This window comes from Microtus pennsylvanicus, chromosome 5, assembly GCF_037038515.1.
Source record: "Microtus pennsylvanicus isolate mMicPen1 chromosome 5, mMicPen1.hap1, whole genome shotgun sequence".
NCBI classification, from domain to species: Eukaryota; Metazoa; Chordata; class Mammalia; order Rodentia; family Cricetidae; genus Microtus; species Microtus pennsylvanicus.
This window is the reverse complement of record NC_134583.1, coordinates 125,906,732-125,933,787: the sequence shown is the minus strand read 5'-3', so window position 1 is coordinate 125,933,787 and position 27,056 is coordinate 125,906,732. Positions and strand designations below refer to the sequence as shown.

Genomic DNA, 27,056 nt, shown 5'->3' with positions numbered 1-27,056 from the left:
TTGCTGAAAAGGGCCCAGCCGGAAACCTCTGAGAATTTCCTATTAGGGCAGTGCCTTACTGGGCTGGAGCCAGGCACCTTATGGATGCCTCTCTATTATTCAGTTGTGACCCAGCTGCCCCCACTGTCAAGAGCCACTCCCCCCTTCCTCCTGCTTGTTTGTCAGGCCCCAGGGGTGCCTTCTACCCCTGCACCCACAGCTCCAGGAGGGTGGGGCTTGAGAGCCTCAGAACTAAACCAGGGTTCCTGGTTTGGGGCCCAACCCAACCACAGCCACTCATTGACTGATGTTGGACAAGGAAGTGTCTATAAGCCTTGCCCTTCTCACCTGAAAGGGGAGAACATGGTGTTGCTAGGGGGAGAGATCCAGGAATCCTGGGTGGAGGGCTGCAGACTCTGATGGCAGGACAAGCCCAGAGGTTCTGTCTGGAAGCCTTTTGGGAAATTTGAGCACATTGCTCCTGCTTCATACGAATGCCCCTAAGGTGTGGCCGGTGCTGGTATTGGTGCTTATGCAACCCTGGCTCAGCCTCAGAATCCCAAGGAAGCATTTTGGGAACACAGATAACCAAGTAGGTGTGGGTGGCTCCACCCTGGGTTTCTAGCCAGCTTTCTAAATGGTTCTGTTGAATGGTCAGCCTGAGCTTCAGTGTGGTGCTTGGTGACATGTGCCTCATTCCTCTGCCCCCTGTCCCACGGGGACAGCTAGCCTGCCTCCCCACTGGGGCTGCTAACCAGCTCGAAGACAATCCCAGACAGCCTTCAACACGGAGAAGGAGGCCACTGAAGGGAGGGCGCCACTTCTGCTTGGCCACCGGCAGCCCTGGGAATGGCCAGTGTACTGTGGAGTTCTAGAACACTGCAAGCCCTTTGGGAAAATGGTGGCTCTGAATTGCCAGCCGTGGCCTGCTCTTCCCCCTTGGCCAGCCTCAGTGGAAGATCTCAGAAAAGGAATTTCCTCTCTGGGTGGGAAACAGCCACCACATACCAATCCTTTCCCTACTGGGAGCTCTCCCTGCATCGGAACACCAAGGGGGCACTGGAGGCAGAGGCAAGCTGGGGCTCAGCAAGTGTCCCAGTGATGAAACACCATGAGTGAATTGGAGAGGAAAAGGTTTATTTGACTCACCCTTCCGTATCACTGTTCATCACTGGAGGAAGTCAGGACAGAAACTCAACCAGGGCAGGAACCTGGAGCAGGAGTTGACACAGAGGCCATGGAGGGGAGCTGCTTACTGGCTTGCTCCTCGAGGCTTGCTCAGCCTGCTTTGTTTAGAACCCTGGACCATCACCCCAGAGATGGCCCCACCCACAATGGCCGGGCCCTCCCCCATCAATCACTGATTAAGAACATGCCCTACAAGCTTGCCTGCAGCCTGATCTTCTGGAGGCATTTTCTCAGTTGAGTCTCCCTCCTCTCTGATGATTCTGTGTCAAGTTAACATAAAAACTAGCTAGCACATCAAGGGGGCAGGATGAGAGCCCACCCTCTTCCTAGTGATGGTATACAGATTTATGTCACCAAGGCCCACTCCCCACCCTTCCTAACAGTGTGGCCTCTGCCCCACAGGCCCTGCAGATTTTCATCGCCCCAGGGGCTCATTCTAGCACTCAGGAAGCCGAGGAAAGCAAGAGTTCAAGGCCAGCCTGGTTTTGTGAGGCTGTCTCAAAACCTAACAAGAAATGCAGCTTCCCAGACCCTGCCCAAAGCTCGGGAGAGGGAGTGGGGACTGTCCCAGCATCTCTGCCTCTGTAGGCCAATCATCTTTCCTCTTGCCTAAGGCCACGCCCTCAAGGCTCTGAATCTGATGGCTGACCCGCCCTTCTCCACTGAGACCCTTCTCCAGGGAGCAGATCCAGCTAGCTAGTTTGCTTGGCCAAAAATAGGTAGCAAGTGGCATTTTCTTTGGTCCCCAGGGACCAGTTCCTCTTGTCTCCAGATAGGTCCCAAACTGGCTCCTGAGCCTTAACAGAACTCAGATTTTAGGAATTCCATGAGGCTGGGGAAGGGAAGTTGGGGGAATGGAGGGTACTGGCAGAGCAGCCAGCTTTGGGGTGTCTGCCTCTGCTTGTTACTGACCCTAGATCGACCTGCACCCCGGGGGCAGAACTGGGCAGACTCCAAGCAGGGCAGCTGGAAGAGGGGAGGAACTATATGCTTATGGTTCAACAGTTATTTTAAGTGACAGGATTAGAACCTAGTGCTCACTTTAGAAGCTCAGTCTCCACTCCTGCCACTCCCAGCTTCCTAGGTACCCCTGCGGAGTGTTCTGAGAGAAGGCCCAGTGTCAGCCGTAGCCTTTCAAGAAAAAGAACTGCAGATGCTAAATATTGTTCCCGCAGGCGATGTTTGCCCACCGCTTGCGCCAGTCCCAAAAGATGGAGTGGGCTAAAGCAGCTAGTGTGTGCCTTAAGGAGCCGTGGGGGGATGGGGGAAGACACCATGGAATCAAAGGGTCGCACAAACTAACTGAAGGAATGAAAGCTTGCTGAGGAAGTCGCTACTTGTCTAGCGAGGCAAAGTATTCCAGCGATGGGGAGTGTTCCAGCGGTGGGGAGTGGGTCCGCCAATGGTCAGAGCCTGGGTTCTAGCGATCTCCCACCCTCCGGTAGCCTCAGTTTCCCTCTTTAGCAAGCGCACTGGAATCTGATAGCCTTCTTGGATTTATTGAGGATTAGGGAAAGGTGAGCCCCTTTGGGCAGGCCGGGGCGCGGTCCGGTGAGGGCTGCGGAGCGACGGGGCGGGGCGGGGCGAGGAGGCCGATCGCGCTGTGGGGAGGCCGGGCTGCCGAAGCGGCGGGCGGGTATCGCAACGCGCAGTGCGTGCAACTGCGGAGCGCGCGGCTCGCAGAGCCGCGGCATCACATGAGCAGAGGCGCCGGGAGCTGCCACAGCGCGCCGGTGTGCGCCCCAAAACTGCAGCTCCGTGCCCTCCCCCGCCCACCCTAACCATGTCTATTTGTTGTTGTTTCTTTTTCAGAGATTATGGCAGTTCCAAAAGGAAATCAGGTAAGAGAATCTCAACGGCTGTCTGTCTCACCTTCCTGCTGCATGCACCTGTCCCTCTATTCCTGCGCAGGACTTTCGCGGGCGGGGGCAGGGACGGGATGCCTTTCTAGCCTGCGGCACTATCGTCCTGCTTGCCTCTGGGTGGGGGTGCACATCTGTTGTCCCCTCCCTGTCCCTTACCCTCCAAGTTCTCTGCCACGCACACCTTCATTCTCCTCCTTAGTCCCTCTGACTCCTGAATGGGAGTAGGGGTGCATGGGGCAGGGGATGTCTCAGGAACGGCCTAAGCCCCTGCGGCATCTGCAGCCGGATCCTGCTTCCCAGCTGCAGGAGCCACTGCTGGCTACCCTTGTGGCTTTCCCGTTCGTCCTTCGCACTGCACTGCGATGGAAGAGTTTGTGAATATGCAGGTTCTTCAGCGTGGGAAAGTGAGAGGGAACTGAAAAGGGGTTGCTCTTGAGAGACTCGGGATTGCTGCACCTCACCACTGACCCGAACCCTTCCCCAGCTCTGAGCTTGCACTGCTCAGTGCTGTGGGGTCAGCTGCAGTAGTTTGCAGAGCTGGGGGTGGTGGGAGCAGGTGTAGGTGCTTCCCAAACAAGAGTGAGGTTCCGACACTACCCCTGGAGGGCCAAAGAAAATTCTTTCTGGGCGGGGGAGGCTCTCCCAAATGGCACACCGCCTGGGTGTGGGTGGGGTGTAGTTAGTTGGGGGAGGGTGATCTTTTGTTAGTGCGATGAGTTGGTGAGTTTTGGGGTGCGGGGCTGGGGCAGACAGAGCGAGCTATATTGGCACGTCTGTTTCCTGTATGTGTCATGGTGGGGCAGCGTTGTGGACAGTCTCCTGAAGAGTCTGACCCTTGGGGCTGTGTTCAAGGCCCCTATATCTCAATGCCGGGGGACTGTGGACCAAGTAGAGGCTTGTGTGCCGCCGCGATGGGTGGGAGCTGAGGTGGAAGTAATTGTATTCTGTGTCCTTGTAAACATAGGTTTGGGTGTGCTGGGTGTACACACGCTGTCTTGTGTCTGTGTGTGGGAGGCCACGGGTTGGGTTGTGCGGACATGGGTGGTCCTGCTGATAACTGTGCATAGGCTGGGTGTCCTCTGTGGACTGTAGGCTGAAGCCTGTTGAAGCATGCTTGTGTACTTAGTTGTGGGGTAGCATGTGTGTGTGCAGATGACTGACTGCTGAGCCAGGGTAGCTCAGGTGGCTCCGCAGCAGTGGGGCTTTTCTTTCTGTGGTAGGAGCCTGAAAAGTTTGGTCATCAACACTGCCAGCCAGAGCCCCAGGGAGAACCGGGCTGGAGGGGCAAAACTGGGGCTGGAATAACCAAGACGCTTGTTAATGCTGAACCCCAGCTTCCTGTTTGGCCTTGGGAAGTCTCTTGTTGCCGTTATGCTTAAAACAGTAAATAATAAGGATGCCTGTCTCATGTGATATAGAATAGCTCTTAGCACCTAATAAAACCATAACCCTATGAAATAATATGTGTATCATACTATATATAGTACTGTATGATACAGTAGCCGTAGCGTTAGTATATAGAGCGTCATTTTTGTGGTCCTCCGGTTTACATTAGGGGACCTGCCCACTCCTCCATGCCCCACCCAGAATACCTCTTCAGTTTCTCTGCTTTCCATTTTCATCCAAGCAAAGGACGGATGAGGAAATTTAATTTACATTGGTATGCTTATGGTAATGGCCACTTAATGTCATGGTTAAAATGGCAGGCTGGAGCCAGGCATCAGGCATTCAGAACCAGGCTCCTCTTCCCTATGACTCATGGGAGATTTCTCCCTCCCAGGACCCATTCTGTCTTCGTAAATTAGGGATGTTTACATCCACTTTGTGGTGGTTAGCTGTTTTTCTTTAGATCGTTATCTTCGTATGTCCTCAGGTGGGCCATGGTGCTTGGTCAGCCCTTAATTTGTGTGTTTCTATGATGCTGTTGTTTAGTGAAATTAACATTTAAATCAGTGAACCCTGAATAAATCCAATTACCCTCTCTAATGTGGGTGGGCCTCATCCAGGCAATTGAAGGTCTTAATGGAACACACACACACTCACACACATTCACACACACGCACACACACTCACGCACACACACACATACACACACGCGCGCGCATACACACACACACACACACACACACACACACACGCATGCACGCACACGCCAACCAGGAGCTCTGCTGTAGCTTGCCTTTGGACTTGACCGTGGCTGGTTCCCAGGCTCCCACCGGCCTCTCTCATCACAGCCTTGGTACTCAACAGGCTTCCACAGTCACATGTGCCAACTTCAAAAATAGTTTTTTTTCCTATATGCACATCGTCTTGGCCTGTTTCTCTGGAGAGCCCTAACACACACGTAGGTGGCAGCGATGAAGACTGGATCAGTTGATACTGTGGGTGTGCTTAGATCACTGCCCGCAGCAGCACTGTTACTCAGTGAGCGCCCGCGCCCAGAACTTTTCATGGTCCACTCAGCCACACTGTGTGGTGGCTTTTGCAAGGAGAAACCTAAAACTCCAATCTGGTGATGGTCCTCGACTCTGGGTACACGCAGAATCAGAGTCCAGGTTTAGGGCTCACCCCGGCGCTGCGGTGAAGCCTCTGAGACTTGCTCACACAGAAGAGGGTGCCTTTTCTCATCTTTGCTTTCCAGCCTAGTTCCAAAGCTTGACTCCTTGGAAGACCCTTGCTGATGGTGGAACCACTTGTCTAGAGACACGATCTGGCCGTTGGGCCCAGGTTGTCCTGTCTCCTGCTCAGGGAGCAGGTGCTTGTCACTTAGGAGGACATGAGGGAAGGCTGGGGTCAGGATGCTCACTTAGCCTGTGCAAAACCTAGGTTTAGTCCCCGCACCCAATACACCCAGTCTGGTGTGTGCTTGCATCCTCACCACTCAGGAAGCCTAACAGGAGGGTCAGAAGTTCAGAGTGATGTCTGGCTTCTATGATAGAGCCAAGGATGCTTGGCTCTATGATACGCTCCAGGCCAGCCTTGGTTACGTGAGACTGTGAACGATTTCTAGAATTCCTAGAAAGAAGCTACGTCAGCACAGACTGACTGACTGAAGAGAAGCTCGGTGGTGTGGAGAGGCTGTAGTGTTACAAGAGCCTAACTGTTCTGGAGCATCTTCAGCCTCACCAGCCTTTGTCGCCTTCCGCTGCATGTGACCACTAGGTAAATCATTTGGAATGTATGAACGGAGTCCTACTTCCCGCCAGCCAAAGGCTAAGGGTACCGTCAGATTTTTCTGAAGCCTATAGCGGAGCCCTCCTCCCACTCCCCTTGCAGCTGTTGCCTGGCAACCTGATGCATCCAGTGTGTTTGAAAAGCATATAACTTTAGGACTCTCTTTGCTCCAGTTACTGTAGACAGATTTCTGTCTCTCTGGAACCTGTTATTTGGGGAGACCTGGACCAGTGTTCTTGGTTGTGGTTACTCATATACTCATATTCCGCTCTGAAATGAACCATCCCCATGAACCGTCCCCGATGAGGTGAAGCCTGATGCTTTGGTTCCCACCCACCCCACAAAAAAATCAGAAGCAAGGCTTGGGCAGAGCTGGGGAAGGACGATGTCAGGTGGTTTACAGCCTCGCGGAGGAGGCGGGGTGACATTTGACCTGGACAGAGGAGAGCGTGGTCTGACTTTCATCTGCATCTCTTCCCAGCACACCTCTTTCTTTCTCCATCTTTCTTTGCCAGGACTTGGTAGTATCTGCCTATCACTAAAAGTCATCTTTAGGCCCTCCCTCCCTCTCCTATGGACTTCACCTCCAGGTCCACTCACCTCTCCAGGAAGACTCCAGCTCTCCCAGTGGCCCTCCTTGGCTTCCACCTTTACCACTCAGTTGCCATTCCCTGTAGAGCAGCTAGGGGGCACTCTCAAAGTTACATTCCAAACCTGCTGAAATTCCCCCAGGGACTTCCACGCGGTGAAGAACTCCTTTCTTCTGGCTTACAGAGTCTTGCATAATTGACCCCTACTGCCTTTCTGACCAGGGCTCTGTCCCAACACACTCCCCACCCAGTCAAACCTGTTCAACCACGCGGTCATCCTCGGCCCTCAGACGTCAAACTCATTCCTTGGAATGGCGTTTGTGCTTGCTGCACCCTTGACCTGGAGTAATCTTCTTCCATTTTCCCCATGGCTGGCTCCCTTTTGAGACTTTTGCTCTGTTGTGTACCATCTCAGAGAAACCACCCAACCTCGCCCTCTCTGACCTGTCTTCTTCCCTGTTGATGACCCCTCGAGCTGTCTTGTGCGTATTCTTGCTTCCTGTCCATCTCCCACCACCCTGAAAACCTGGCTGTAGGGTTTGCACCGGTACAAGCTCCACCCACTTGTTGAGAGGTTTGGAGACTGTGAATGCCCGCATCTCCCCGTGAGAGTCTGGAGAGGGTGGCCTCTCTCTGGGCAAGCAAGATTAACCTTGGCTTTAGCTGTCCTTCTTGAGCCCCCGCTGTGTTCAGGGTACTGCCCAGGTGTCCGAGTTACGGGAAAATGCCTGCTGCTTGGGAGCTGGCAGCGATGAACTAAGGTGCTGTGTGATGGGGAAAGAGATTGGGTGGCGGGGTTAGATGACCCAGAGCACAGCAAGTGGGAGGGCCCAAGGCCTGTGAGAGCCAGCCAGCTCCTCCAGCAGAAGGGCTGTGCAGGGTGGAGATTGAACAGGATGAGGGGCAGGGTATAAGAATGGATATGTTACAGCCGGGAGAGGAGGTGGGGTGACGTAGCACAGATTACATGGGGCCTCTCAGGCCATTTTAGGGTGCTGTGCCCATTTCTCTGGGAGATGAGGGACGCTAAAGGGATGTGGTGGGGCCAGGGTGATGAGACTTGGATTGGTTTTCTAGCTGGTGATTGGAGATCCATAGCATGGACAGAGTCCAGGTGGCGGGGCCCGGCATCAGGGGCAGCATTGGTGGGTTTGATGATTGCGGCTGGGCCTCGGGAAAGTGTGGACAGTGCCAGTCAGATTGCTTGATGTTCTAGTTTGTATTTGATTGCTGAGACAAAATGTTCTAAAAAAGCTACTCGGGGAGGAAAGGGTTTGTATGGCTTATACATCCAGGTCACAGTCCATCCCTGAGGGAGGTAAGTGCAGGAACTCCAGACAGGAGCTGAGGCAGAGGCCATGGAGGAGTGCTGCTTTCTGGCTTGCCCCACGGCTCTCCCAGCTTGCTTTTTATACGACCCCGTATTACCTGCTTAGAGGTGGCCCTGTGCTCGTCAATTATTAGTCAAGAAAATGCACCACAGACTTGCCCACAGGCTAGTCTGAGAGAGGGGCCCCTTCTCAATTAAGGTCCCTTCTTCTGGGTGACTTCTTTGTGTCGAGTTGACAAAACTGACTCACACGCTTGAGTTTCCTAGTTCATGTGCGCAGGTTGCCAGTCGTATGACCTTGGACACGTTCCTTCAGCTGGAAAAACAGAAGCGGCAGAAGACAGGTGGTGCGAGTTTTATTGTAATTGGGCATGATGTAATCCTGGCACTCAAAAGGCCAAGTTCAAGGCCAGCCTGGACCACCTAGGGAGGGAAAGAACCAGGGTGTGTAGGGGGCGGCCGTATCGTAAAGAACTGGTTTACACTCCAGCAGGGATGCCTAGGCCAGCCTGCAGCCATAGGGCAGACCTCTAGAAAACAGGTTGGATCCAAACACCTGGTGGGTCTTCAGGGCGTCTCGGCTCTGCCCAGTACAGCTCTGGTCTCCCTCACCACCACCCCGGTGCTGGGCAAGTCTCCTTACCTAACATCCACTAAGGATGGGCTATAGCCACCACCACCACAAAAGACTGCATGTGTGGGGGCAGGGAGCTGGCCTCTCCAGCTGGTCCACTGAGCATCACACCTAGCTAGCAGAGACAAAAGCACTCTCTGGAGGGATGGCATGAACCATTCTGAGGGCCTTCTGCCATCCAGCAGCAGGAAAGGCCAGTAATAGCTGTGGTAACCCTCCGAGATGGGCAGGTTTCCTCCAAGAGTCCCAGAGGACAACGAAGCCCCCCAGCAGAGCTTCCCTTCCAGTTCCCGTAGCACCCTAGGAAGATGCTTGAGAAGTTCTGAGATTCGCCACTAGGCGGCGCAGTGGCCCTAGAAGCTCTGAGATCATGGCTTCCTCGCGGTGCCTCTTGCCAGGCCGAGGGCCTGGTGCTCTTTTTCGGCGTTGAGCTGTTTCAATGCAAATGAGGTTGCTCAAGAGTGTTGCAAGATGGTTCTGTTGGGCAAGTGTTGATGTTCCTGGTGAAGCCTGTTTACTCAGCCTGCCTTCCATCTCTGATCCCAAAACGGTCTTACTGGGCCCTGTTGATGAGATCAGTGCTGTTGTGGTTGCACTGTTGGAGTTGGGAGTTTAGGTTTTGGCATCGGACACCCTAGGTAGGATTTAAACCTCAGCTCAGCCGTTCGTCGGCTTTGCTATTGGCTTACGTGTCTATGGTTTATTATAGGCTTTGAAAGGAGGGGAGAAGTTGATGTTACCTTCAATTTTAAGGTAAAAAGATTCTATCATAATACTTATTTCCATCCTGTGAGCCCCAAAGGAGTGTGGATTCTGACCCAGAATGCCCATTTCGCGCCCCAGTTCTTGTTCTTGAGCAAGTCCTGGTTTCCTTGTGCCTCCGTTTCATCCGTAAAATGGGGGTGCAAGAGGCCACAGAGATGTTCCTGTGCTTCTGTAGGAGAGGGTGCTGGTGTTGCTTCTCCCCACTCTGGGCAGTAAGTAAATGCCATGTGGGGGGGGCGCTCAGAGGCCAGAGGGGTGTCTGAGACCCCTCGGAGCTGTAGTCATAGGTGACTGTGTGCTGCCCAGTGTGGATGCTGAGAACTCAGGTCCTTTGGAAGAACAGCAAGTGTTCTTAACTGCTGAGCCGTCTCTCTAGCCGTGTGCGTCAGCCTCTTGAATAGCACAGTCAAGCCTGCGCCCCTAGGCCTAGCCTTTAAGCTTGGGTGGGTTCTGTTTGTTTTTGCTTGTTTTTAATGTTATTACTTAATTTTTTAAAAAATTTTATAAACTAATATAAAACCCTTGAAAGTAAACAAAAATATCACACATTTAAACTGTTTATGTGTTTGGGGCTGTGTGACATGTGTGGAGGACAGAGGACAGTATGTGGGGGTCGTTCTCTCTGTCCACTGTGTAAGTTCCAGGGATGAAGCCTTGCCCACCAAGCCTTATCTCCCTGGCCCCTCGCATTGTACTTTTCAGACAGTCTCACTCTGTAACTCAGGCTGGCCTTGAACTCATGGCAGCCTTTCTGCCTCGGCCTCTCTGGTCCTGGGTTAGAGGCATGAGCCGCTGTGCCTGGCTAAGTTTAGTCTTTATTTATTTTTTAAGTTTTTTATTTATGTTTTAAATTATTATTTTATATTTGTGAGTGTTTTGCCTGCATGTATGTCTGGGTACCACATACATGCCTACTGCCTGAGAGGCCAAAAAAAGTATTAGATCCCCAGAAACTGGGGTTACAGATGGCTGTGAGCCACAATGTGGGTGCTAGGGATTGGACCCTGGTCCTCTGAAAGAGCAGCCAGTGCTCTTGACTACTGAGCCATCTCTCCAAACCTCCAAGTTCAGTTTTGAATAAAGTATACTTTTCTGATAGTAGGACTTACCTATAAGTACTGGCTGCTATAAAAAAAAAAACTGGCTACCCAGAAAAGCTGGGCCACCTTTTAAAAAACTGTATATTTTATATTTATTTGCGTGTGTATGCGTGCGCCGCAGCATGTATGTGAAAGATAGAGGACAACTTACAAAGTCAGTTCTCTCCTTCCACTGTGGGGGTCCTCAGGGATCAAATTCAGGTCGTCAGTCTTGGTGACAAGCTATCTCTTCAGTCCCCGCCTGCCTTTTATAGATGAGACAGCTCAGAGTGTCCGCTTGCCCCAGGTGAAGGGTGGGCAGAATTTGGTCTCCTGCAGACTCCAGCAGGTCTTAGAGCCAGCGAGGTGTGTGAGGCTCCAATGCAGCAGAGCCAGCATCTGTGAGGCCTTGGAGATCCGCTTTTTCTAGGGTTAGTGCTGCAGCAGCCTTCTTCAGGCAGAGAACTGACTTCTGATTCTTTGAAGCATTGGTTGGCTCCTGGCCCAGGGAGTGCTCAGCTCCGCCGACAGGGAAGGACGCTGTCATGGATACAGGGAGGCAGACCAGAGAGAACAGGAGAGGTAGCACCCACGGGGAGGCTGGAGAAAAGCGCTCTGAAGCTGGGATGAGCTGCAGGGTGTGTGCTGGGTGTTGGGAGCGAGAGATGTGACTGAGGACCTGGGGTTGTTAAGTGTGAGGAGTCGAGGGACGAGAGGAGCCTTCCTGGCAGGAGAGGAGACAGGGCTGGAGAGGAAGCCCTGGAAAATGTAGTATTCCCCCTACCAAAGCAATTTCCAGGGCTTCCTGGTCCGCTGAAACCATTCATCTCCAGTGGAAGACCCAGGCTGTTTGGTGACCATGACCAAGCTCCTCTTGGCGCCCTCCTTTGGCCTGGCCTTGGGTGAGCTTGCCTTGTCAGGCAACAGCTTCTGGCACGTCTCACCCAGGCTTGTGTTTTTAAACAGTTTCAATTTTCATGGCACTGGCTCCTCAGCCTCATATCACCCCTAAGTACAGAGCCCATCTCGTTGGAAACGAGGCTGATTGGCTGTGTTCCGCGGCCGGCCCATGTGGCAATGATGTGATGGAGTGTCAGTACGGCTCACGTGTTGTGCTTGCTTGTCGTGGGTACATGCCTTGGCTCGCAGCCAGGGCAGCAATCGCTGCTCAGCTGGCCTGGGCACACGATGCGGGGCAGGAAGGAAGAGCACTTCCCGGATTCTGGGATCTCAGGAAGGAAGTCCAGGCAGCCTGGAGGCCCAGTGTCCTGTTCTCTTAGCAGCCTCTGCAGCTCCTACCACCCACCTTCTCCTGCTGGGGAAGTAGGAAGCTGGACTGGAAGAGAGCAGCCTGGGCAAAGGCCCAGTCAGAATTCTGAGGCTGCTTGCTAAAGTGCAGTTTCTCAGGCCCTGTCCAGACCCACTACCTCAACATGGGCACCCAGGGATTGTTTTATTTCAAAACAGGGCTCTTGTAGTCCAAGCTGGCATTAAATTCTCTTGGTGATGGAAGCTAACCTTGAACTCCTGATCCTCCTGGCTTCACCTCCCATGTGCTGGGATCGTAGGCATGAAGCCTATACTATACTGCCTAAGAACTCTTAAACTAAGCCAGGGCTTACATTCTGGGTGTGGACTGATGGCCACATTCGGGCTTGATAGACAATGAAGGGAGCAAGAGGGATGTCGCTGGATCCCCATGTCCAGCTCTTTGAAGATGTTTTTAGTTGGAGGTAAGCTGCAAGGAACTGTCAAGAAACAGGGTTCCAAGCCCACCCCTCCCCCAAACACTGGCACCCCCACCCCCAATCTGGCCTCATCGTGGGCAGTGAGGAGACTCTGCGTAAGGCTTTGTTCCTGGGAGAAGGAGGCACCCAGTTGTGGTCCAGCAAAGAAATGCTTCCCACCGCAGCCCTCAGCCAGAACCCAGCTTGTTGCTCACTTTGGCTTTCTGGTTTGCAGACATGTGACATCAGGGCAGCATTTCCAGTAATGATGAAGCCGATGGAAAAACAGAGACCCGAGGGAAATGCGCCTTGCTCATTGTTCACACCTTTTTCTGATCTAAAGTCGCTTAGTTTAGAAACAGAAATGAGAAATGCGCCGTGTGGAACTCGGTTGGCTCGCAGCCTTCTTATAATTGGTCAGTTTCGAAATGTGAAGGCAGAGAGTTTTCCCAAAGTTTCAGGACGTTTAGAAGGAAAAGCGTGCTTTTCCATGACTTTTTCTTTGCCCCCCTTGGATCTGGTTGTCACCATGTGCCCCGAGTAGCTGGCGTAATTATGGGAGGACCGGTAATGTCGGGACAAGAGTCCTGCATTAAGATAGTGAGGCCGTGTCGGAATCTCTTCACATTGCCATCTGTGGGGAGCATTGGCTCCCTGTCACTGCCCTTTCCTCAGCTCCGCTTCTGACTTGCATGTGTGGTGTCTTGGGGGTGGCATCTGTGGTCTCAGGGACAGCTTTTTCGTATCTGGGTCTCCCTGGGTCACCCTGGATCCCTGTAGGTTCCCTGAGTGTTAAACAGGATCCAAGTGAGTTATATAATCATTCCCTCAGGAGGGTGGCAAGCCAGCAACACAGGCCACATTAAGACTGTCTTTGTACACTGGCAGTGGCCCCATTCTGATTTCAGGGCCCATGCCCATGCTCCCATGACCTGGGCCACCTCTTCTCAAGGCCAATGACCTTGTGGATAGGTGTGGCAGCCTGGAAGAGGGGGAGGGTCCTTGAAGGCTGAATGGATAAGGAGCAAGTCTCCCAAAAAGTGAAGGTTCTGGACCTTTCTTCCAGGACTGTGTGGCTGTTGCTGGACCTAGAATTGGCCTCCTAGACTTGGCTGTTTTATAGATTTGTTTGCTAAGCAAACATTTAGTTTTCTGGTGCTAGAATGTGTCACAGAACACAGGCAACTTCTAGCAGAAAGAGTGTAAAGAGTTAGAGTCTATGATGGAATGTACGCATTGGCAACAGGCGGCTGGAGCAGCCAGCTGAGAGCTCACGCCTTGGTCCATAAGCAGGAGACGGAGAGCATACTGGGGGTGACGGGAGTCTTTGAAGACCTCAGAGGCCAACCCCAGAGACACACCTCCTCCAACAAGGCCACACCTCCTAATCCCTCCCAAACAGTTCCACCAATTAGGAACCAAGCGTGCAAACATATGGGTGTATGGGGGACATTCTCATTCAAACCGTCACTAGGGATTCAACCTCATGCATGCTAAGCAAGTAAGTTGCTTACCACTGAGCTATGTAGCTCCAACCCCCAACCCCCCCTTTTTTTAGATGAAATCTAGCTAAGTTGTCCAGTGTCCCAGTTAGGGTTTCTATTGCTGATAAAACATCATGATGCTAAGCAACATGGGAGGAAAGGGTTTATTTCATCTTACAGTTCTCAGAACACACTCCGTCACTAGGGGAAGTCAGGGCAGGAACCTGCAAGCAGAAACTGAAGCAGAAGGCATGGGGGAACACTGTCTACTGACTTTCCTGTCCCGTCCAGGACTGCTGCCTAGTGGTAGCGCCAGCAGTGGGCTGAACCTCTCATATCAGTCATCAGACAAGTATTTTCTTGATTAAGATGCTTTCCCAGATGACCCTAGCTTACACCAAGTTGACATAAAAACTAGCCAGCACACCCATACTGGCAGTGGACGTGTGCATTCCTGGGTCAGCCTCCTGAGTGCCAGACAAAGAGAGGGAGCGGGTGTGCAGAAGGTGTCTGGCCAGTCACAGCCCTTGGTGACCCAGTGTGCAGGCCTCCTCTAAACTGGGCATCTCAGGTGGCTATGGTGACACATGCCTGCAATCCCAACAGAGGAAACAGGCATCGTACTCAGCTACATAGCAAGTTTCAGGCCAGTCTGGGTTACATTGACACACTGTCTCTAAACTTCCCGTGTGAGTTTGAGGCCAGCCTGGGCTACAGGCTATCTCAGTAAGGAAACATGTAAAGTAAACTGAGCATGCAGCTCCTCCACATTCTCCAAGTACCAACCGTGAGGTGCTGCTGTTCAGAGAGCTAGCACAGATCACCTCTGCTAATAGGAACGGTGCACCTGAATGGGAGAGCGCTTGTCCCAGGGGCCTCCTCCAGCCTTCTTTTTAGAATAGAACCCTAGAGCAGTCTCGGAGATGCTTGTTCACACCCATTAAAGGAGTGCAATCATTCTAGCTGTTTTCCTGGTCATGGTCCCCCACCTAGGTGTCTGCCATAGGACATGCTCCCTAGGGCTCTGCCTGTGGCCTCCCTTGGGAACAAGTCTATCAGGCCAGACTCCCCAGCATTATTGACGGACTGACATGGACAGAACAAAGAACAGCCTTTTTTTCTAGAGCAGGGCAGGGCTCAGAGACATGGTCTGTCTATGTCCGTCCGTTGGTTCTTCTTGGTGGGAAGCTCAGCCTGGACTGTGGTGTGGAAGGGTTAACCCCGCCCCCAGCCCTCCCCTGTCCTGCAGGCACTCTCACAGCTGCCGCTTTCTGGGCAAAGTTCAGTCACCTGAGAGCCAGCTGTGGGATTTCCCCAGCGGCGAGGCATGCATGCATGCTTCTGTGTGCGTGTGCATACACTGCTGTTTATGTGGCATCATTGAGCTCAGGGGACCTGGCCAGTCCAAGGCGGGAGAGGCCCAGGGGCTTCAGGCAGACACCATGGAGGAGGGGGTCCTGCGGCCCTGGATTTTACCAGTCATGATAAGCACGTTGCCCCTGCACAGACTCCTGTTTCCGGTGACATCCATCTTGTCACAAAACTATATTGGTTATGGGTTTGTTTTTGTTTTTTTTTAAAGTCCTTGGAACACTTTGAAGCAAAAGTCATTCAGCAGCCTTCTGGGATGTTTGCTCGGCCTGAGAGTCTGTGTACCACAGTGTCCAGGAAGGTTGAGGGCATCCCCCAGCCTCAGAACCCTAACCCTGAGCATGTGGCTCAGGAGGACAACTTTGGACTAGATTAATATCAGGGCCGCAGAAATCAGTGGGCCTGGGTTCCTATGAAACCAGTAAAGCAAGGACCAAAAAAGTTCATGCTCCCATCATCTGCTGAGGGTTAACTGGACGGTCACTTTGAGGTATGGCAGAGTCCAAAGGATTTTCGGGCACGTGCTCTCACCCCGGGATATGTGCTGTGCCTAGCTCAGTGTGCTTTTATAAACTCCTGCTATGTTGCTAACGCAGCCCCTCGCAGGCCTTCTGGAGCTGGACGAAACAGTGAATGGGACAGGGAAAGATGAGTGAGACAGACCAACCTTAAAAAATGTGTACTCCCAACTTCACTTCAGTCAAGAGCCCTTACCTCACTTCTGTGGCTTGTGAGCCTTGCTCAGAATCAGGCCCTGTTATAACAGTAAGGGGACTCACCCTGATTCCTCTCTCTCAGTCCACTCCAGTGAGCTTCAGAGCAGAAGGATGCCCTTTGCAGGTGCCTGGACAGGGTCAAGCAGGTAGACAAGGGTGCCAGGCTGCTTCAAGACAGGGCAGACAAGATCACTGGGGAAGGGGAGGCGTTGTACGATCCCTCCTCCTGTGCTGAAGATGGCCTGTAGAACTGGGACATCAGCAGGGCCCAGCAGAGCCTGCGGATGCTGCTCACTACACAGCCGCAGCTGATTGAGTCCAGAGTGAGAGACGGGATATTCTACCCCAGACTACCTAGATTGGAAGGTCCATCCTGACCTGCTACCCTTGACCCCCTCCCTGCAGCCCTGCCCTCCCTGTTGGCTCCTGAAAAAGCTTACCAAGAGATGGGTACAGGACTAAGTCTGTAGATCTGAAGTGTCTGACTGTCTGTCTTATTGAGTCACTGACTCATTTCTGTGCTACCCGTGTGTGTGTGCGTGTGTGTGTGTGTGTGCACATGTGCATGCACGTGCATACACAGTGCCCTAAGTGGGGGCTTCTCAAGGGATGGTGGGTGGAGCAGCTGCAGGAGGACCACCAAGGCAGACCACCCTGTGGAGGGAGTGGCTGGGATGCTGGAATTTTTGGTCTTGTGTTTGTTTCTTGCACACAAGCAGCAGGGCTCCAGGAGAGGTAAGGACCTGAGAACTGAGGGGGAGGCCACACCCAAGGGGCTGTGCCGGGTCAAGCCCAGCTGCCAGGAGCAGATGCTCGGCCCCGCCCACCCATTTCCCCACTCAGTGCCCCTTTGTCTGCCCACACATCTCCCAACTAACGAATGTGGCCACCTGTCTTTAAACAGAAGCTTCTGGTCTCAGCACCGTGCAAGCCTGCCTGCCCCTCTCTGCTGAAGCCCCTCCCCCAGACAGCTGAGTGTTTCTGAAGGTGGCTTTCCCTGCACCCACTGGGCTGCACTGGCCCGGTCCCAGCCCTGGCTCAGGAAGGCATCCTTTTCTTGGTCCTTCAGAAGCTATGAGCCACCCCCATTTCCCCACCTGAGCAGACCGTCTGCTTGTTTTCCTCCAGCAGCTCAGTACATTCCTACCCTAGGCTGGGCTGTCCCATGTGTACGTGGATTCTGGGAAGGGCAACACTCTGGGGAAGGAGACCTTTGTAGCTGCAGACAATTGTGGGAACATGGCTGAGTTTAACAGAGAGGAGCAGAGCAGAAAGACATAAGGCCAGAGGGGAAGACCAGAAAATGAGATCTCCCCTGAGGGCCCCTGTGTTCCCGATTCCGGGCCCACTTGCCTGGGCTCCACTCCGACATCAGCTCTTCCTTGCTGTGGGGCCTTGGGAAAGGACATTAACTCTTCTGAGCTTCAGTTTCCTCATCTTCAGAAGGCAGATTATTGTAAGGGTTAAGTAAGAAAACACGTCAAATGTTCAGAGCCGTGCCCCACCCTCCTCAGGTCGTGTGAGAAGTGATGCTGTCTGCCTGAATCTTTTTTTAAAAAATTTTATTTATTTATTTATTTTGTATACAATATTCTGTCTGTGTGTATGCCTGCAGGCCAGAAGAGGGCACCAGACCCCATTACAGATGGTTGTGACCCAACATGTGGTTGCTGGGAATTGAACTCAGGACCTTTGGAAGAGCAGGCAATGCTCTTAAATTCTGAGCCATCTCTCCAGCCCCCTGTCTGCCTGAATCTTAAGCAGGTGGTGTGACCTCCCTCCCTCTCCCTCTCCCTCTCTCTCTCTCTCTCTCTCTCTCTCTCTCTCTCTCTCTCTCTCTGTCTTTGTCTGTCTGTCTGTCTCTGTCTCTCTCTCTCTCTGTCTTTGTCTGTCTGTCTGTCTGTCTGTCTCTCTCTCTCTCTGTCTTTGTCTGTCTGTCTGTCTCTCTCTCTCTCGCTCGCTCGCTCGCTCGCTGTGTGTGTGTGTGTGTGTCCGTGAGTCCCCACATGGTCTTTCTGGCCTGTGTGATAGGACCAGGAAGCCGAAGATGTCCAACAGTGACAGGGCAAGTGGGCGTGTGCAGAAGGGACAAAAGGAGGCCCAAAACCCACAGTAGTAGCCAAGCTGCTCCTGGGAGAAAGGCTTACCCCTTCCTGGTGGTTACATCCACATGACCCAAACACCTCCGTGAGGCCTTGTCTCCCAGCACTGCCCAATCGAATTCACTCCTCATCCCACGCCCCCCACTCCTGAGACAGGGTTTCTCTGTGTAACAGTCCTGGCTGTTTTGGAACTCACTTTGTAGACCAGGCTGGCCTCGAACTCACTGAGATCACCTGCCTCTGCTGAGTGCTGGGATTAAAGGCGCACACCACCATCGCCCGGCCTCAAAATCACACTTAAACCTGACCTTCAACCAGGATAAGAAGTTTGACTGAAGCGTAGTAATAAGCTGGGGAAACTGGCCTTTGACCTCTTTGTTTCGTCTTCTACCTCTTTGTTTCGTCTTCTACCTCTTTGTTTCATCTTCACCATTTTCTTTTGTGCCATGCTCGCCCAGATGGCAATAGTCTCTCTCACGGTTGTGCCCGCTCCGTCTCCCCGGAGACAATTCCTCTATAAGACACGGATGAGCCCCGTGGGGCTGTTGGAACAAGTGTCCATGTCAGTGGGGGAGACAGGGACATGCTCCTGTCCTGAAAACAGCTCCTGCTGCTGCTGCTACCATTAAATACGGGGCTGGCAGCTACAGGCCGAAAGCAGTGGCCAGGCTTCCTGGTGGCATAGTCAGAGAGGGAAAGAAGCACACGGAGTCTCGGAAACTTAAGAAATTGGCCCTGTGCAAAGTCGAGTGGTAGCAAAAGAAGGGGGGGGGTTAGGATGCAGCTGGTTGCTTAGAAGCTGCTCAAGGGTATGAACAATAGAATTCCCAAAGAGGGAGAGGCCTCTCCTGAGATCCTGACCGAGGGAAGGGCGGGGGAGGCCAGAGATTTTCATTCCATCGGGCCTGGCAGAATCCCTGAACCGTGAAAACTGGTCCCCCACGCCTTTGGCTCTCTGTCATTCTCCACGGAGTCTGAGCAGTTGGCAGCCCACCCCCTTCTTGTCCCTCCACCCAAGCCTGAAGCCCACCATAGGTTTATTAGTTGGGAATGTGGAACTTGCTCTCCTCCAGGGAAGTATCCTGCACACACAGTTTAAGGCTGGACTGGGTATGTGGAGGTCGGTTCCCACAGCGATGCAGTAGCTCACGGTTAGGGGCTTAGGGTGACAGGGGAGGCGGGGTCCTTTTCTCATTTAAAGTAGCTAGGACAGTCTGACCTTGGGGGAGCTTCTGGAAATTCAGGAGTACCTGCCTGTCGTTCTTGGCTTCTTCCTCATCACTCAGACCCAGCAGGAGCCAGGGTCAGCCACCGAGTGTGCACCAAGCCCAGCGATTGGTCGTACCTGCAGACTCTGGATCTTTCCCTGGGCCTAGATTCTTGGTGATATTGCTGGCCAGCAGGACCATGGACATCATGGGTAACTGAAAGACCCCGTCTCTACACCATCTTATCACCCTGGAATCCACAGCTTTTGCTGTTGCTTGCTTCCCATCATCTCCCTAAGCCGTCGCTCCCACCTGTCCTGGAGCCTTCCGGGGCAGCGGATGACGGCAGTGTGCAAACTCTTGAAGAGGTGGGGATGACAAGAAGTCAGATTGCTAGGTGTCCTACTTCAGCCACTGTAAATGGCAAAGTGGGCACAAGGTCCAGGTCCTTGTTACTCTTGCTCCATGTCTCTGCCCCCGCCCGATGCCTTGCTCAGTCTTCCATTGGCTCTAGCAGATGCCCGAGGGAACAGTTCAAAGGGAGGACGGGTCTGTTTTGACACAGAGGTCACAGTCATTGTCACGGAGCAGATCTGCACCTGTGATCTGAATGTTTCTCCAGTTCACAGCGCTCTTTTGGGAGACTGTGGAGCCCTTAGGAGGCCTAGCTGCCGGGAGCAGCTCACCAGAGAACCAGTCTTTGAAGGTTGTCCCTCCCCATATTCTAGCCGAGCTCCCTGTTTCTTGGTCCACCGTGCTGTGAGTGGCTGTTATTGTTTACCTCCTGTGAAATGAGCTTCCCTTCCATGGTAGACAGAACCATGGACCCAGATGAAGCTTCTTCTTCAGCTGTCCCTGCCAGGTCACAGCGGTGCAAACCTAACTAACCAATTCCATCTCATCACCATGGGCTGGGGTAAATAAGACAGCAAAGCAAAGCTGTAGACCTCACTGTAGCTGGGAAGCAGACAGAGAAGAAAGGGGAGGGGTTCCGAAGCATCTTTGGGGCCATGCAGCTAGTGACCCGCTTCTTTCCAGGTGGGCTCCACTCCCTACGTCTTCCCATCTCCCGCTCCATTTTAGGTTCAAAGCCTCAGGTTTCAGTCACTTCCCTGAATCCCATCAGCTAGCGACAAGACCTGAAATCCAGAGGCTTGTGGGAGATGTCTCATATTCAAACATAAGGCATCTTTCAGAGCGATCTCCTTTTGGGGGTTGGTTTTTCCAGAAATTGAACCTGTGTTCAAGTGGTTCTTTTTCTCTGGAAAGATGGTCTTCCAGGGCTCATTCGCTCACATGTGTTATGGCAAGTACCAGCTTTCTGCCAGGAAAGTCTAGAACGTCAGACAACCACCTGAGAGGCCAGCAGGCCTGAGTGCTCTCCCTGGCAGGTGTTCAATATTGAGGCCCTTTGCCCGAGGCCGCAGAGCTAGCTCTCAGCAAGGCCAGGCGTGCGGAATGCCAGTCCCACGCCTCTCATTTTGTGGGAAACTGTGTCCCTGTTCTGCGGGACCCTGGCTCCTTGGTCAGTGGAGGACAGGGAAAGAAAGCGCCAGTTGGTTTGTGTTGGTCACAGCTGTTTCTTGGCTGTGCCTGCCTCTTGCCCCTGAGCCAGCAGCCCTGTCTGCCTGCTGGCCAGAGGGCCCGGTTGTGGGAGCCAGAGGCTCTCCTCTGCTCATTAGAACTAGGTGGAATGGGTCCTTCCCACCCCAGGAGAGAGCTTGCCAGGGCGGGCTGGGAGCAGCAGGGTTGGATTTACTCTGCACATCCAGGGATTGGGAAATGATCTGCTCTTAAAAAGACAGGCTTGTTTCTGTCTATCCCATTTTCCTCTGAGGATGGGCATGTGCTCAGGTCTCTGACCTCTGGCCACTTCCAGCCTACCTTGTGCTGCTGTGAATAAGGTTTTTATTGGAAGATGAATGGCCCAGTTACTGTTCCTGGTATAATCCCTGGGTGATATCTATTTATTTATTTATTTATTTATTTATTTATTTATTTGTCTGGAAATGGATCCTAGGTCCTCAAATATGTTAGACATGCACTTTGCCATTGAGCTACAATCTCAGCCCTCTTTAGATTTTGAGACAGAATCTAAGTGGCCCAGGCAGGTTTTGAACTTCTGATCATCCTGCCACCACCTCCCAGGTACTAGGACTTGTGGTTTCCCCCATGCCCAGCTCATTTTTTCACCATCATGGTAGAACTGAGTGGTCTGCCCAGAGACCATCTGACACCTAGCCCTAAGGTAAGCTTTCCCTGGCCCCTGGCTGGCAGAATAATCCTTCCTGGACTGTCTACACCCAGGCAGAATGCCTTTCTGTGGTTCACTGGGGGAGATTCGCCTTTCTCAAAACACTTTCTCCTGAGGGAACCCAGAGGGAACCACAAAGGAAGAGAGGGTGCAAGATGTGGGCACAGGCAGGTAAGCTCCCCATCCCCACCCCACTCTTCACTGGGCCCTTTTTGCCTGCAGCTACTTAGAACCTTGGTGGCCCTCAGCATGTCTGCCCTTCCCAGCTCCGTGGGGGCAGTCCTGCCGGCTGCCAGTCTTGGTGAGAGGCTCTGGCCTCAGCCCCAGCCCTGTCCCTTATTCTAGCTGACCCAGTCTGAAGGTGATGGTGGGAAGTACTCAGACTAAACGCAGGGGTTTTCCTGGTGTATCTAGCATAGTGTATCATTCCGTTACCATCCTTGCATCCTGGGACCATGACTTCCCTGGTGCCCCCAGAGCTGAGTGACGCTGAGAGCCAAGCTCGTGCTAGCAGGGAAGTGGTACCCACCATGGTGGCTAACCTTCAGGAAGCACTGGTAACTACTAGGCGTTATGATGTCTACTGGCATCCCCTCATCTAGTCATCGCGGCAGCCAAGAAGGCAGGCATGTCACTTTATCCTGAGTTTTAGAAGCTCCAGAATAGACTTTGAGGGAATGGAGAGATGGCTCAGTGGTTAAAAGCACTGGCTGCTCTTCCAGGGTGTCCCGGGTTTGACTCCCAGCACCCACATGGCAGCTCCCAACCATCTGTAACTCCAGTTCCAGGAGATCCGACAGCTCCTCTGGGGCGGGTCCAGGGACGGAAGTGATGCGCAGACATACATGCAAGCAATCACTCAAAAAAGAGACTGAAATAAAAATCAACTTTGAAGAAGAGGTTTATCTAAAAAACAAAGACTAGGCTCCAAAAGATTAAGTAACTCCCTTAAAGGGGAGGATCCTGGGTTTGTACCCAGGCCTCAGAGACCACTTTAGAACTTGCTCTTGGGTTACAGTAAAATTTGAAACAGCAGCTTCCCAGCTCTCCAGGTCGGGGGCTGGGGAGGGGAGGCAGGTTTATGAACAAGTGTGTAATGAATGTGCTTGAAACAGTGGCATCAAGCTCGGGTTGCCTGATCAGTGTCCTTGCGAGAGATGGGCATTGTCCTAGCTGTGTAGCCTTGAGCGAGGGACGCTGCCTCTCTGGTTCACTGTGTGTGCAAGATGGAGTACTAACAACACCTGCTGTCCAGAGAGGAACGAAGTAGTGCTTATACAAGGTGTGTGGCTCAAAGCTCGGTCCACAAACGCTGGACCAGTGTTGACTTGTGTCTGCAGCTCCCCCTGGCCATCAGTAGCAGCCCTGCAAGCGTTTGCCTCTCATGTGTGCAGCCCTGTAACTGTCTCCTGCAACCAGTACCCTGTACTCGGGGTCATCTCCAGGAATGGCTCCGTTCTATCTCATAGAAACCCGGTGCCTCTTGAGCAGCTTGAGGCCGGAGGCGTGTGCCCACCTCCTGAGTCCTCATGGGAGTAAATGCTCCACTATGAGCTGACAGTGCCTGTGACCTCCAGGGTTCGTGGTGACTTTTGATATTCCAGAAATGCTTGAACCAGGACTGGCCCTGTGACTCAGCCAGGAAAGGTGCTCACTGCATAAGCCTGGCAGTCCAGGCTCAACCCCTGGAACACGTGTCAAGGTGGAAAGCGGGAACTGACTCCCTAAAGTTGTCCTCCTGTGGTGTGCTAACCAACACGCATGCGCGCAGGTGAAGAGCTCCTCCCCATCATAGTTCTTAGGGCACCCTAGCCCACAATGACCAGTTCCTCCATGACACTGTGGTTTTGTCCTCCCTGTTTCTTTGGTGAGAAAACTGAGGCCCAGAGGAAACTATTGTCTGAGCCTGGAATACAGCCCTCATCTCCCCACCACTAGAGGTCCCTCTCCTGGGTCCAGCGTGAAATGAAGGGCTTCGTAGGACAGTGGTTCTCAGCCTGTGGGTCACGACCCTTTGGGGTCTAATGACCCTTTCACAGGGGTCACCTAAGACCATCAGAAAACATGGACATTTACATTACGATTAATAACCGTAGCAAAATTACAGTTATGAAGTAGCAACGAACATAACGTTATGGTTAGGGGTCAGCGCGATGAAAAGGTATCAGCATTAGGAAGGTTGAGAACCACTACGAGTCTTCTGCTCCTACATTATCATCTATTGGGGGGAGCGGGGGCGCAGCTGTGGCAAGAGCTGAACATGACTTCAATGCATAGCGGTATCATAAAACTTGAAAACTCCCCTGACATTTGAGTTCCTGGGTCTGGTGTGCTGAGCCCGCTGGCCTTTGACAATCCTTGGAGCCACCAGGCCCCATAGGACCAGCCTCCCACATGGCCACAGAGGCAGAGCAGAGCGGCCGTCTCCAGCCCACACTAAAGCCGAATCCCATTGCAGGGAGGGCCTGGGTCAGGAGTCTGCTTCAGAGATTCCTGTGTTTCAACAGACACCTCATTATCCCAGCCAGCCTCTGTAATCATACAGGCCCACGCCCAGCAGTCATCCTAGGCCAGGAAATCACTCCCTCCCCTCCCCCGCCTTCCGCCCAGGGCGCCCTGAACCTCAGTGTCTGCAGCCACTCTTCCGTGGCCCTCTTGCCTGCCTAACGGTTTTCTCTCCTGCTTCTCCTTGCTCTCTCGGGGACTCGGAAGTGTGGCTAACCAGCTGGACTGAGTCTCCCAAGAAGGACGTGACAGGTACTTGCGTGCATGCGTATGAACATGTGTCCCAGCGTGTGTGCCGAGGAGGCAGGCTTCCCTGCGCATGCTTCCCTTGATCTGCATGTGGGGCTTTTCCACTCCCGGGCCTTCTGCCTGCTGGGAGAACCAACCCTTTGTCATCCTCAGCTGAGCCTTGAAGAGTGGCGAGGGTGAGAGCGTGCTGGCCCCATGCCTGTGGCTTCGAATCCCAGCTCGGCCATGCCCTGCCTGCACTGCCCTGGGTGTGTGTGTGGGGGGGGGGGTTGCATAACCTTCCCAAGGGCATGTGATGCCATCTCGGGGCATTTCTGTTCCAGGATGATGGCGGGCTGCTGTCATTTTTGGCCTTATCACATTGACCATCCCAGGGAGAGTAGCCAAAAGTGAGCCATCTCTCATGTGAGGCAGAGTCTCTGACACCTTCCAGAGATCTCTCAGGGGAGTAGGAGATCTGGAGAGCAGGAGGTTCTTTGCTGTGCATGTGATAGGGTGGATCATAGATCCAAATCCCAGTAGTTCAGAGCTTGGAATCGCGCCAAGGCTTTTAGCTGCCATAACGTACCTTCAGGGCCTGGAGACTTAGCCTTTATCTAGGCCATCTGGGTAGAGGGTCAGGGTCTTGGTTTTTAGCCTTGTGGCAAAAGCCATGAACAGCAGGACTATAGTGCTTAGCGTAAGTGGTGGGAGAGCGATGGCATTTCCAGAAGAGTCTTCCACAGGGTCCCGTTCTTTCTAAGAGCAAACATTAAGGCTGAAGGGGTGGGGAGGCACCACAGGGCTGGAGGGAGAAGAGGTCTTGGGCCAGTTGCAGGGTTACAGCTCAAGCTCCATTTCCCTGCCTCCCGCCACTGCTGTTGGCAGGGAAGGGGGTGTTGAGCATCCTGGGAGAGAGGCCAGGCGAGAAGGCAGTGGGGGAGGTCCCCCTTCCCTCCTGGTCATCCTTATGGTGTCCCCTATGATGCCGGCCTGTGCCTGAGCTAATCACTGGGCTCCTGTCCCTTTTTCCCCTCTGCTCACGCCAGGGAGCCCGAGCCCACTTGGCCCACAGCAATGCATTCTATTCACCAAACGTATAGCTGAGAGGCCAGCAGGCCCAGTGCAGCCTGGGAAGAACCGGCTGTGAGCAGCCGTTGGGCCTTGGTGGGATGCCCAACGTTGGGAGGGTTATGGGGAACCTGGGGCTAAGCTCCCACGGGGCCTGGCCAACTGAGAGTCTCTCCCAGCCTTGGTTTCCCTTCTGGAATGCTGGGGGAATTCTGTCAGACAGGAAACAGAGAGGCGATGGGCTAATGCCAGAGATCCTAATAGATTGGGGTCCTGGGGCTGCTTAGCCTGTCATCCAACCCTCAGTGACCAAGGGGCTCTGAGTTGGCTCTCTCTTGCTGGTAAGGTCCTGCCTGCCTGGAGGTGGGTCTAGGAGAGGTGTATTGGGGCAGTGGCTTTTGCTGTCCCTGGCAGTGAGGTCTTTCGTTCCTCCGTCTCCCATGCTCTACTCTCTAAGCAACTGCTTGTACTTTGCTCTGGGCTTTAGGCCCTGTGACTTCAGTGCAGAGGCAGAACAGCCCCTGAGATACTGTCCCTGCTCACAGATGAGGAGGCCAGAGTCGAGAAGGTTAAGTGACCTCCCCAGGGTCACAGAGCAAGCAAGGGCAAGACTGGACTAGACCCTGACTCTAATCTTTTGCCTTTGGAATGCCAGGCAATGGTTGGGTCTAGGTCTTGTCTTTTCTGAAGTACATGGTCTGGTTGGGAAGCCGTTCCCAACCAAAAGCCCAGGAGAGAACAAGACACTCTGTGACGGGGGTGCTAAGGGAGTCTCCTAGAGAGGCAGAAGGGCTTGGGTAGAATTGAGAGCAATAAAAGAGAGGGGAATGCATGTGGACAGGGGGCAGGGCCTGCAGGAGCTGTTGAAGAAGAGTGTGCACAGGAGCATCATGGGTGCTGAATCATGAATGTTCCATGGAATGGTGGAGGAGTAGCAGGGGAGCACCAACCACAGGAAAGGCTGGGCTTGGATCTGCCTTTTATCCTGTAAGTAATGAGGAGCCACTGAAGGTGTGGGAGCCGGGAAATGACTTGGCAGAGGCCTAGTTTAGAAACTTAAGTTGACAAAGGAAATCCCAAAGTTCTATGCAGATGGTTATTGGAGGAATAGGCGAGGCAGGAGCAGGGCAGCAATCCTCAGGACCCTAGCAGGCCCAGCCAGGGACTCCTCTTCTGTAAAGGCCCATTCTAACCCAGGAAACAGTACTCTCTAGAAGGGTCCACCCCTCTCACTCTGCCAAGCACAAGGAGGCTCCCCCTCCTCCCGCAGACTCCTCCAGACCCCAATTTTCCAAGCCTTGCCTACCTTGGAGGAGATCCAGAGCTGCCCCTCCAGATGACATCACCAAGCAGTTTCTCATCTGGATACCTGTTCCTAGTGCCTGCTGCCATGCTGACACCCCAAGAGGCAGATGCCAGAAGGAGGAGCCGGGAGCCTGCCTGCACTGGGGGTGGAAGGTGGGGAGGAGAGAATCCCACAGCTGTCTCCAGGAAGAGTGGCAGCCTGCCTGCGCTCTGTGACCCTGGAGAAGGGTCCCTTTGCTTTGCTTTCCCGAGTCCCAGAGTGCTAGGCGTTAGAGGCTCCAGCCAACTTCCCAAGCAGACTTCAGGGTGTGTAGATTTTCTCCGCTTTGAAATCTTGCCTCGGGTTTTTCTTGGCTTGGAAATGAGCTGATATCTGTCGCCTCATGGGCACCTCGTCTTTGTCCTCATTACTTTGTCTTCTGTAAGACCTGTAGGAACTTGCTCCTTCTTGCCTCAGCTTCACGTCGCCTTTGCCCCACTT

The 27,056-nt window shown here is 53.2% G+C and overlaps 1 protein-coding gene across 4 annotated transcripts in view; it reads left to right on the top strand.

The window, feature by feature from the left end:
- Sh3pxd2a (SH3 and PX domains 2A) overlaps positions 1-27,056 on the top strand; it is a 206,134-nt gene that overhangs the window by 124,509 nt on the left and 54,569 nt on the right. For 2 of the 4 annotated variants that reach the window (XM_075974339.1, XM_075974337.1), the window contains exons 6-7: positions 2,980-3,008; positions 24,179-24,223. In XM_075974339.1, the coding sequence (XP_075830454.1) occupies positions 2,980-3,008; positions 24,179-24,223 (74 nt within the window). Of the gene's footprint in view, positions 1-2,868; positions 3,009-24,178; positions 24,224-27,056 lie in introns of those variants that run through there. The other 2 variants (XM_075974338.1, XM_075974340.1) reach the window with 2 other exon arrangements.